This window comes from Trachemys scripta, chromosome 2, assembly GCF_013100865.1.
Source record: "Trachemys scripta elegans isolate TJP31775 chromosome 2, CAS_Tse_1.0, whole genome shotgun sequence".
NCBI classification, from domain to species: Eukaryota; Metazoa; Chordata; order Testudines; family Emydidae; genus Trachemys; species Trachemys scripta.
In genome coordinates, this window is record NC_048299.1 from 171626377 (window position 1) to 171638748 (window position 12372).

Below are 12372 nucleotides of genomic sequence, written 5' to 3' on the forward strand. Positions count from 1 at the left end.
GGGGGGGGGGCTGTCAGGGGGTGGGGAGTGGTTGGATGGGGCATGGGAGTCCCAGGGGTCTGTCTGGGGGTGGGGGTGTGGATAAGGGTTGGGGCAGTCAGGGGACAAGAGGCAGGGAGGCTTAGATAGGGAGTGGAGTCCTGGGGGGCAGTTAGGGGCAGGGGTCCCAGGAGGGGGCAGTCAGGGGACAAGGAACGGGGGGAGGGTGGGGGGTTCTGGGGGGGCGGGAAGTGGGAGGGGCAGGGGCGGGGCTAGGGAGGGGCTCCTCCCGTCCTCTTTTTTGCTTGCTGAAATATGGTAACCCTACATTAACAGACTCTGTCATGGCATCAGCAAGTATAAGGGTGTACCAGGATGTGACCTCTGCCCCTCACAGTGCATGCATGGTTCCTCATTCAGGTCATAGCCATTGAGCCATCTGAAGCAAGTAATGGGATAATCCAAAAATATGAAGAGCTGATATTATATTCCTTAGGTATTATGCATCAGTTCTGCCAGGAAACAGTCCACAGGCTCTGTAATGCTTGCAGTGAATACGGTGTGAGGCATTCTGTTTCACATCTATATTCTCCACACCATTACATTAGTGTAATTTCACTGCAGTAAATGCAATTACATCAGTGTAAAATCAGTGTAACCAAGTGGAGTTGCTCTGCACAGTTGCAGCTAGCATCTACTTAGCAAGCTGCAAAGGTATAAAAGCACTTAGTGTAGATGCATGTGCTTCTGCCCTAGAAAACTTCATACCCATTTTCCAGCAATAGTGCAGATACACAGGTGGCTGAATAGAGCAAGTGCTAATGTAGACAGGATTCGCTGCATCATGAAAATGTGCATGTGAAGCAACCCTAGTGGAGACAAAAGTCCTATAAATGCTGGCACTGTAAGCACTGTGTCATGGAAACTTGCTCTGAGCTTGACAACAACAGGACTCTCTTGTATACACTGGTGTTAGCAACTTTGGAACATTTTGGCCAAGTAATTTTAGTGTGCACACACCCTTTTATATATCAGAATTTATCTGTCGTACAGAAAAATACTTATAAATTTCCCCCCGTTATTTTCTCTTCTCCTTCTACTAGGAACTCTCTGTCTTAGTGGAAGAACATAGCAGATCAATAATCTCCCACCATCAAATTGTTAAAAACACCAACCAACATTTTAAATGAATAATTTTAAATTCATAAGACATACTCCAAAGCAGTGAGCTACGTAAGGGTGTGCCTTAGTACAGCAACAGTGCTGTGGTGCTTAAAGCACTTGGCTTAATGCAGAACACCAAAAGCCTATTACTGCAGAAGCTGTTGAGGTTTATTACAATGGTGGTGGAATACGCTCTGGCTTCAGAACAGGGCTGGCACCAAGACAGACAGCCTTAAATATGATTTAATGAATTTAATAACTATATCGCCAATTTCTGTTCTCAGATTTCCGAGGCTGCACTAGTGTAATTGAGGACAGCCTACAGGTTAGTTTTCAAGTTGGCCTAAGTCCTAGGGAAATGACTGCCCTCCCCTCCCACTGAAGTAAACAGTAAAGCTCCCATTAACTTTAATGGGGCAGGATCAATAACTAAGCATGTTTACTAGAGCTTGACAGATAGACAAAAGATGTGGCCCAGTATTTCAGTATGAAAACGCTAAAAGGAGTCTTTAAATATGTTCATATATTTTGAGATCACCTGCTTGACACAAACAATTATGAGCGAAGTTCACAATGGGGAAATTCCTTCACTCTGCTCCATGCGCAAGTAAACAATCACAGACTGACTGACCCCAGCTGTGTCCTCAATCCCCCCTGCCATTATAAGAGTTTGTGGAGCACAGCTTAGTGGCAAGCAGATCCCCTTCATTCCCTCCTCTCACCGTATCCCTCTCTCCTGCACAGCAAAACCAAAATGATCCCTCTGCAACTGGGATCCCTCACTTTTACAGGGTGGACGGCAGGGTTTGCCACAACATGGAATAATAGTGATTAAAACTGAAACAAAAGTGTAAGATCATTTGGAATATATTATTCAAGAGCAACTGTTACAAGAAAAGCAAAATAAGAAAATGCATGACATAACTATGAAACCTGCAAAGAATCATCTATCCCAAGCTATAATTGCCATAAATTACCTTTTGGCTCCTCTAATTTTTCATTCAACCTTTCTTTGCATGACAGTTTTTCAATTGGTTTAATTATGTTTTCTTCTGCAGAGAAGGCAGATGAAAGAAAGAAAGAGGAAAAGGATGAAAAGACAGTCTTTCAGAAAATGTAGATGAAGAATTGATTAGGTGATTATAAACAGAAATAGGGAAAAAACCTGAAATCAAAACAGGTGAGAATGAGTGTTTAAAGTACCTTTATAACTATAATGACTTCAGTCCTATGTTTGCAAAAAGTGTAAGATCCCTAAAGTAGGAAATACTGGTATTGATCTCACCACCAGGCTTCTATTCAAAGGAAGCAGAATATAATTTATCACCAACGTGTTCACAGTAAATATATTAAATCACTCAAGCATGGTAAGCTAGTCAAACTACAGGCCTAACTGAACCTAACCCTAGAATTCTGCATAGAGAGAGTGCCTCATAATTTGGAACTAACCTGCTCTTATATTGTTATGTTTTATAGTTACACTGAGGGAGAGGAAAAATACCATTACAAAGTAACAAATTTAATTTGGTTATTTCATCAGTTAAGGGGAAATGACAAATCTAATAAATAAATTTAAAAAATGACTAAAAAAAAAAGTAGCTTCAGTTGCTATACCTTCCTTTGGGACCCCCTGACAATGTTTGTGTTTTACCAAACATATTTTCATGTGTCTTTCTTAAATGTGTTTTACCCTGGTGGTGTTGTGTAAAAGAGCTAGACAAAAAACTGATGGACTATAAAGGAGAAATGGTGAAAATAGCTTTAGAAAGTGCTATCAAATGCACAAAGTTAACAAACAGAAAATAAATAGTATTTCTTCTCTAAACTCTTTCATGTATAGTTATTGGAGGCAACATTTTCCAGACAGAAGTGGGATTTTTAGGTTGATTGTGTCCATTTCATATGTTTGCATTTCATTATATGTTTATATAATGCACTGATTTTTAGTTTATCTGGAACAGAATTATTCAGCTTCATTTCACATTCTTATAGCCTGGAGCTGTGATCTTGTCAGATTTTATAAGCTAAAATGGATTCAGGCAGGTCACTACTAGGCCTCGAGACCTTAAAGAAAAAGCCAGGTATTCGAGAAAGTAGGTCCACTGGTTCTTTAGATGGCACTCTCCTGTGAATCAATACTGAAGCATTACCCCAGCATGGTATTAAGGGGAAGAGTACTGTTGATTGAAGGGGTCCTTCTTTCGATAAAAGGTTAAAGGGAAGTCTCTGAAAATGCCATGGCATTATTTAAAGGAGAAAGGATGGTTCAGTGGTTAGGTGCTAGCCTGAGACTGCAGACCTGAGTGCAGACTTGACCCTGCTCCCCTGAAGACTCACTACATGTCCTAAATGACTTGCCCAAGGTCAAGTTTTTCCAAAAGTAGTTAGGTGCTTAGAGATACAGAGACGTGCCTAGTGGGATTTTCCAGAGCACCTATGCAAGTTAAGTATATAACTCCAATTTATTTCAATGTCAGTTAGGGCTTACCTTGCTTCAGCATTCTTGTAAATCCCACTAGGTGCCTCTCTGCATCTTTATGCACCTGAATACTTTTGAAAATCTGGCCCTTTGTCTGTCTGCCTCATTTCCCCATTTGTACAGTAGGGATAATAGCACTACCATACCTCACAGGGGTATTGTCAGGATAAATACATTTTGAGGTGCTCAGAAACTATAGTGAAGGGGTCACATAAATACCTATGATAGATATTTGAAAGAGATGCCCCTCATTGTGTCAAAAATTCCAGTGTGGGTAATGACCTTCTTCCTACCAAACACTACTCATGTAATTTCAGACGGATAATATGTGCTTCACTTTCAAACAGAAAAACCTGTATTGTTGATGGCACAGATTGGCTACCACACTCTCTCTTATTAGAAGGAGCATGGCAGTTGCAAGAAAGTGAGACCTCTACATAGTCTTTAAAACTCAAAGATCCTTCAGGATGAAGACTGCTACAAAAGTTTTTAGGGCCAGATATTCAGCTGGTGATGTAAATCAGCATAGCTCTGTTGAAGTCAATGGAGGAACACCTATTCACACCAGCTGAGAAACTGGTTCTAAATTATTACTTTATTATCTAAAATCATAAAAAGTAATAATGTGGTCATATGGTTAGAATACAGGGCTGGGAATCCAAGAGTCCTGGCTCTAACATTAACTTGCTAAGAGATCTTAATCAAGTCACTTCACCTCTCTGTGCCTAATTTTCCCACCAGTAAAATGGGGATATAGTATGTATCATACAGTTCAGTAGTGGTGTGATGCTTAATCCGCAAAAGCCAGACTCTGCCATCCTTACTCATATTGTCAAGTACATTACTCCAACAACCTTACTGAAGAAAGCAGGATTACTCATGCAGTAAAGTACTATTTAGTTTGAGGAAGGCTGGCAGGTTCAATGTTTGAGAACTGCTTTGAGATCCTCAAACAAAGCACTGTGTAAATATTGCACATTATTTTTATTATGAGCTCACACCCAGCATCCTTTTTTGTTTGTTTTTTTCCATACGAGGGACTGCTCTTTTATCCAATGTTCCCGTTCAAATTTACTAGGAAAAATACTTTCTTAAATTAACACAGCAAATTAATGGCTCTGATCGATTAGAACTCAAATTCTTCCTGGCAGAGCTTCATAATTGGACTTCTAGCATGTACTTCCTCCACACCCTGAAATGTGAATATATACCTTGGCATATAAATATAGAGTACACTGTTCTTTTCAGGGGATACACATTAAAAGAGAAAAGCAAGAATACAGTGAAACAATTGTAAGCTAGGAGACCTTACCTAAATTAATTTTATACAATAAAAATTAACACAAAATAATCTGGCATATACAATTGTACTTTTTGTAATTATGAATTACCTGCATTGGTTCTGTTCAAAGACAGACCTCCTCCAGTAGGCCCTAGTGGTTTAGAAAACAATGAATTGTTCCAGATTCCTTGAGAGCCTTCTTTACTGGCTGCTACTAAGGAGACATTCTTGGGGTTTACACCTTGGAAAAGCAATAATTTTAAAGAGTGTGAACGTCAATTTCAAAACACAACATATTAAGCAGTTAAAATCTTAAGAATGGAAGAACACCTTGACAGTACATTAAAAGTATTTGGACTTTACATGATGTTACAAAGAACTAAAACTTTTTTCCTATAACTCAAAGAATGATGCATACTGCTTAGGTTTTACAACTGAACCCTAAAAAAGACTAGTACAGAGAGAATTGTAATGATCAAATGTATAAGATAAACTTTTAACAGCTTCAGTGACAATTGATCTTAACCTTGTAAAAGTCTGCCTTAATGTGACCAATGTGAGCTACCATAGTTAAATGAAAGTCAAACAACATATTAAAAATGTAGTAAAGTTTTTATGGCAATCAAGTAATTAACAGCCATGTGTTATGTATATAAAAGTTAATTATGTGCTACCAAGTGATGTATTTCCCAGATGAAATATAAAACCATTAAACAGTTACAACCACCAAAGGGGAATGCAAAATATTAGGCTTCCCATGACTAAAAGAAAAATTGGTATTTCTAAAACACAATGTATTGAAAGAGGTGGATGTGATTAAACAGCATGAAAGCAGCACCCAGATCTAGTGGAATTAAAGTAAGAGATAAGTGTCCAGATTTAATATTTAGAAAGACTATTAAATACCATTTTTTTAAATCTGCCTTGGTGCTATGATTTTCTTACAAGCTGAAGTTGGTTTCTATTTTTGGATGAATATATTAATACACTCCTCATATCAAAAATGTGGCTCTGAACCAGAGGAATATTAGAAATGTCCTTGAAAAAGGAAGGATTATTTATCAACTGAGCCATCTATAGGTAGAGACACATTCTTTAGAGATTAATGTTCTTGAGTCTTTGGGGCCTTTATCTGACATTAAGGAATTGACTTTTTTCTTCCCCGCAGGGAATTCACTGGAAAGGCCTCAACTATACTTTTTACAAAGTGAATAACAAACTCATTTCTTTGGCAAATGAAGATTATTTACCTGTAACTGAGATTCTTTGAGATGGACTCTGCATATTCAAACTTATGAAAAGCTCCGACTAATGGAGCCTGAATAGTAGAGCTCTAACTAGCAGTAGCCATTGCAGTGCTCAGGCACCTTCCTTATCTCTCCCATCAGTGAACATCCAGGGTCCCAAGGCAAAGGTATAAACGGGTGTGGTGCTCCAGCCACTTCAGTTCTTTTACCTATGACTGCAAGCCCTTTGGTAAGTAGGACTCTAAGGTAGTGAGGAAAGGCAGGCAGGAAGTGTCAATATGCAGAGTTCACCTCAAAGAACCTCAGAGGCAAATACCTTCATTTTTCTTTCAAGTGTCCTCTGCATACTCCCACTCATGACATAGCTTAAGCAGTACTCTGACCCAGTAGACGGGATGACAGAATCCTAATTGAATAAGGACTGCAGTATTGCCTTGCCAAATCTTGCATCAGATCTAAATACAACTCCTTAGATTTAGAAAAGGTATAAACAGAACTCCATGTTGCTGCCATAAAAATCTCTGAGGAACATATCTAGAAAAAGCCATAGAGGCTTCCTTCTATCTAGTAGAATGTGTTTTAATTCCCTGAGGAATGGGCAACCCCATCAGTTTATAAGCTTCATTAATACATACTCTAACCCTAGCATTTGTACAGATACAGCTTTCCCTTTGTTCTTTCTTAGTTGCTAAACAAATTTAGGGACAGTCTAAATACCAGACTAAAGCCCTTTTAACAGCCAGAGTATGTAATTTATCCTCTCCATCGTGAGATTGGAGTTTGGGAAAGGAAGCTGATAAAATTGCAGACTAGTTTATATGGCAATCTGAGATCACTTTTGATAAAAGTCTAGAGTATTTACAAAGAACTACTTTGTCTTTATGAAAAACAGTGAATGGTGGATCAGCCATTAATGCACGTAGTTTACGTATGTGTCTTGCATAGGTGATGGCTATAAAAAAAACCACTGTCTTAATAGACAAACAAAATAAATTACAGCTTGTCAAAGGTTCAAAGGGAGGTCTCATGTCAGAGCCATTGGCCATTATCTTTGAAAATTTGTGGCAATCGGATGATTGGAAAAAGGCAAATATAATGCCCATATTTTAAAAAGGGAAGAAAGAGAACCCGGGGAACTACAGACCAGTCAGCCTCACTTCAGTCGCCGGCAAAATCATGGAGCAGGCCCTCAAGGAATCCATTTTGAAGCATTTGGAGGAGAAGAAGGTGATCAGGAACAGTCAACATGGATTCACCAAGGGCAAGTCATGCCTGACCAAACTGATTGCCTTCTATGATGAGATAACTGGCTCTGTGGATATGGGTGGTGGATGTGTTTACAAATGTACAGGTATAACAAAGCTTTTTATACAGTCTCCCACAGTATTCTTGCCAGCAAGTTAAAGTAGTATGGATTGGGTGAATGGACCATAAGGTGGATAGAAAGCTGGCTAGATTGTCAGGCTCAACAGGTAGTGATCAACGGCTCTATGTTTAGTTGGCAGCCAGTATCAAGTGGAGTGACCCAGGGGTCGGTCCTGGGGCCGATTTTGTTCAACATCTTCATTAATGATCTGGATGATGGGATTAATTGCACCCTCAGCAAGTTTGCAGAGGACACTAAGCTTGGGGGGATAGGTAGATACGCTGGAGGGTAGGGATAGGGTCCAGAGTGACCTAGACAAATTGGAGGATTGGGCCAAAAGAAATCTGATGAGGTTCAACAAGGACAAGTGCAGAGCAAGGAAGAATCCCATGCACTGCTACAGGCTGGGAACCGACTGGCTAAGCGACAGTTCTGCAGAAAAGGCTTAGGGATAACTGTGGATGAGAAGCTGGATATGAGTCAGCAGTGTGCCCTCGTTGCCAAGAAGGCCAATGGCATATTGGGCTGTAGTAGTAGGAGCATTGCCAGCAGATCAAGGGAAGTGATTATTCCCCTCTATTCGGCACTGGTGAGGCCACACCTGGAGTATTGCGTCCAGTTCCCGCCCCCCACACTATAGAAGGGATGTGGACAAATTAGGGAGAGTCCAGCGGAGGGCAACAAAAATGATTAGGGGGCTGGGGCACATGACTTACGAGGAGAGGCTGAGGGAACTGGGGTTATTTAGTCTGCAGAAGAGAAGAGTGAGGGAGGGATTTTATAGCAGCCTTCAACTACCTGAGGGGGGGGTTCCAAAGAGGATGGAGCTAGACTGTTCTCAGTGGTGGCAGATGACAGAACAAGGAGCAATGGTCTCAAGTTGCAGTGGGGGAGGTCTAGGTTGGATATTAGGAAACACTATTTTCCTAGGAGGGTGGGGAAGCACTGGAATGGGTTACCTAGGAAGGTGGTGGAATCTCCATCATTAGAGGTTTTTAAGCCTGACTTGACAAAGCCCTGGCTGGGATGATTTAGTTGGTGTTGGTCCTGCTTTGAGCAAGGGATTGGACTAGATGACCTCCTGAGGTCTCTTCCAACCCTAATATTCATCAATTGTGAGAGCACTATGTTTAAATTCCAAGATGGCAAAGGATGTCTTATTGGAAGGTATAAATTATTGAGGCCTTTTAAGAACCTCTTAACTACATTATTAATAAATATTGATTTGTTCTCCATAGGTACATGTTGTGCTGATATAACTGAGAGATGAACCTTTACTAAGGATAGTGAAAAAGCTGTTTTCTTGAGCTACAATAAATATTGTAAAATTTAACTGATTGGTACTGAATATGGATCTTAATCATACATAGAAATCCTCAATAAAAATTGTTTATTTTTCTTAATCCAAAATAGGGCAACCCCTCATCTTTTTTTGTCCATAATATTCCTTCCACAGGTCTGGTTCACAATTCATATTTTCTTCTTCTGATCCAAGGTTATTCTCAGGTCAGAAGGAACTGGAGATAATACTACCCTTGGTTGGATATGGGACATCGGAGAAAAATTCTTCTCCGGGGAACCAGAAGGCTTTTTAAGTGATGGGAGAAGAGAAGAAATTCTCAATTCTTTTACATGATCTCTCTTTTCCGGAAAACACGTATCTGGGACTGTTTCAGTATAACTGCTTCCTTTTCCACTACTATAAACGGAATCAACCACTGGCTGAACCAGGGATGTATCGGATCCATGAATCTGTACTTTGACTATTAACTGCTGCAGTGCCACACTGCTACTAGTCACTAGTTCCATAGCATTCCTTCATCTCAATGGTTCCTTAACATCTCACTTTCAGAACCAGCTCATCCGGATCTGAGGAAGAACATCTCCTCACCTTCCTATGAGGATATATATCAAAACAATGGCTCCTTAAAAATACTTTGTTTACAGGAGTCTTCCTCCTGCAGATTGCCTTTTTTTCCCCACAGAGGCTGACACCACAAAGAACTGGAAAGTCATGCCTACCCTACCAGCTGAGTCTTTACTAAAAGTATTGGCTCTAGACATTAGAGCCTCAGGAGGATTTCCTTTTCTGATCTTTATCACAGTGACTCCTAACAACAGAGGAAGAAGACTCATTATTTCTAGTAGACTCGTCCAGTGCCACTCCGGTCTGTGGGCTTTTCTTAGCTCCTGGACCTGTTTCATTTCCAGATGGTTTTGCCAACACTGAATCATAGAATCATAGAATATCAGGGTTGGAAGGGACCTCAGGAGGTCATCTAGTCCAACCCCCGGGTCAAAGCAGGACCAATCCCCAACTAAATCATCCCAGCCAGGACTTTGTCAAGCCTGACCTTCAAAAACCTCTAAGGAAGGAGATTCCACCACCTCCCTAGCTAACCCATTCCACTGCTTCTTTTAAAAAGGATTACTTGAAGTCTATTCTGTCTTTCTTTGCTCTTGTTGTGAACATTCATCAAACTGAACACTTAGAGGGTGAGTGCCAGGTATCTACATGTATATCCAATGTCAGAACAATGCCAGACAAGATACACATCTTTTGAAACCGGAGTTGTTCTTCAGTTCCATGCCAAGTAAGGAATTGTATTACTATAACTATATAACTACTTAAAACTAGCTAACTAATCACAGATCTGGGAGGACTCCAGAGCTTCAGACAAAAAGCATTCAGCTGGTTGCAGCTTAGAAGGAACTGAGCACCACGCTCCTTTATATCCTCACCCTGGAACGCTCGACATTCACTGAGAGAGGGGCGAGGGAGGACATGAGTGCCCCAACAACTACTGCTAGCTACAGTTCTACCGGTCAGTCTGCACCAGTCAGAGCAGAGGACACTTGAAAGCGAACCAAAAGCTCCTTTTCAAGCTAAGTTGATATAGAAATGAATGTAACATAGTGGAATAGTGGAGAGGAGATGAGTAGTATGGCACCAGAAAACTTATTATAGCCTACTTTCAGAGACAACTACTTATAGGTAAACAACTCCCCTTCCTTTCTTAGCTCCCTATTCTTGTTCCTGGCGATTAAAGAATTTTCCTATTACTTTGTAGACAAAATTGCTCAGATTTTAATTGAGCTGCCTATTCTACTCCCAAGAAAACAGATGTGTGTTGAGGGGACAAATATGTAGTCGTCCTCTCTGCCTGAATTTCAGACAAACCAAAAATCATTCAGATTATCAAGGTGGGAGATGGCTTCAATCTACAGCCTCGGAGTTTGACTTATTAGCATGGATCCTAGAAATCTGTTTGCCAAGGAAATATGCAGAATTTGCATTTTTACAGAAAATTTTTAGTTTTACTCTGGCTGCCCAGCTCTGAAGGCAGAGCAGAGAATGACAGCTGCTGGCTGGTCACCCAGCTCTGAAATCAGTGCCAGCAGCAGCAGTGCAGAAGTAAAGGTGGCATGGGATGGTATTACTTCTCCATTGCTGCTGGCAGTGGCGCTGCCTTCAGCGCTGGGTACCTGGCTGCAACCCTAGAGAAACTAAACTTCAGCGTTTCATTTTAATAGTAGACTGACTCTACTATCAGTTGAGATTGTCAGCCTTTCCCTATAGATGAACAGGATAACAGTAGTTCTTTAAGAAGCCATTGTGAGTATAAGGTTCAAAAAACTAAATATTGATCCTGACAATTTGTTTCACCAATACATAACCAGTTTCTTATTATTAGGGGCGGTCACTGAGAAGGTTGTGCTGGGGCAACTCTGGCAGTGTCCTCAGTCCTCAAATTCCTTGATATTGGTCAACTGGATTATAGTTCTGGATATCGGGAACTGTACTGGTTGTGTTAGCTGATGAGCCTCTCTTACCAATGGACAGAAGTATCTGGTACTGATATGGTCAGCAGGTTTGGACATTACCTCTAAGTGGACCTGTGGAGTGAACTGCCACAGTATGCAAGTGGTGCTGAGACCTTCTCTACCCAGCCTGGTCCTTTCGTGCCAACTATGCTGTGTTTGAGGGCCCTGTATTCCTGACGAACTGGAATAGTATTAGGCCAAAAGTCTGAAAATGTAAACTAGTCAATGAAAGGTGAAATTATCAAATCAGAAGAACAAAAATAAAAGGTATCACAGATAGTCCCTTCAAAACTTGTGTTCTCCATGACAAAGATTTTTCCCTTACCAGGAAGATATCTTGATTGTCTCAGGTAGTATTGTTTTGCTGATGTATTTGATATTCCAGAGTCATTTCGCATCAGAGCTTTGCTTTCCCCTCCTGATTGGATACAGCCCAAGGCCTTTGGCTCTGGCATGCTGAAAACCAAGATATCTAGTAATTTAACTAATAACTCTAGACTCAGAATTACAGATATTTACTTTAGCCTGATAAGTACAGTGCTCTCATCCAAACTCCACAAATCTTTTCCAAGTAACGATTGTGGTCCTGATTTTATTTCTAGTGAAGTTAATGGCAAAACTCTTATTTACTTCAATGGGAGTAGACTGAGGCCGTATGTGGGGGAAAAAAAAGTGTGTCCAGGTCTATTCTAAGAGCACTAGTGCCTGGTGACTACCGAATGCTTAAAGTTTATCTCTGACTGGGGACTGAGATACACAAATCAGTTCACAAGTAAACATTTATCACTTGGTGTAAAATAGACTGAACAGGAGTATATTTTCAGTGTATGTGTGGTTTTTTTTAAACACACAAGAGCAAAGGAACATAATCATCCTGAAAATTGAAAAAATAAAAATAAACATGCAGCACTAGGTGAAAGAATCATTGGAAAAAAAAAAAAAAACACTCTCCCCAACCAATATCATATACCACATTCCTCAACTGAGAGCATAAAAAAAAAAAAAAAAAAAAAGACATTAGGCAATAATG

At 40.3% G+C, this 12372-nt stretch overlaps 1 protein-coding gene across 2 annotated transcripts in view; it reads right to left on the reverse strand.

Moving 5' to 3' along the window:
• Positions 1-12372, reverse strand: part of MAK (male germ cell associated kinase) — a 50202-nt gene that overhangs the window by 12117 nt on the left and 25713 nt on the right. For both annotated transcript variants that reach the window (XM_034762296.1, XM_034762297.1), the window contains 2 exons: positions 11668-11798; positions 5014-5145 (listed from right to left, as the gene is read on the reverse strand). In XM_034762296.1, the coding sequence (XP_034618187.1) occupies positions 5014-5145; positions 11668-11798 (263 nt within the window). The remainder of the gene's footprint in view (positions 1-5013; positions 5146-11667; positions 11799-12372) is intronic.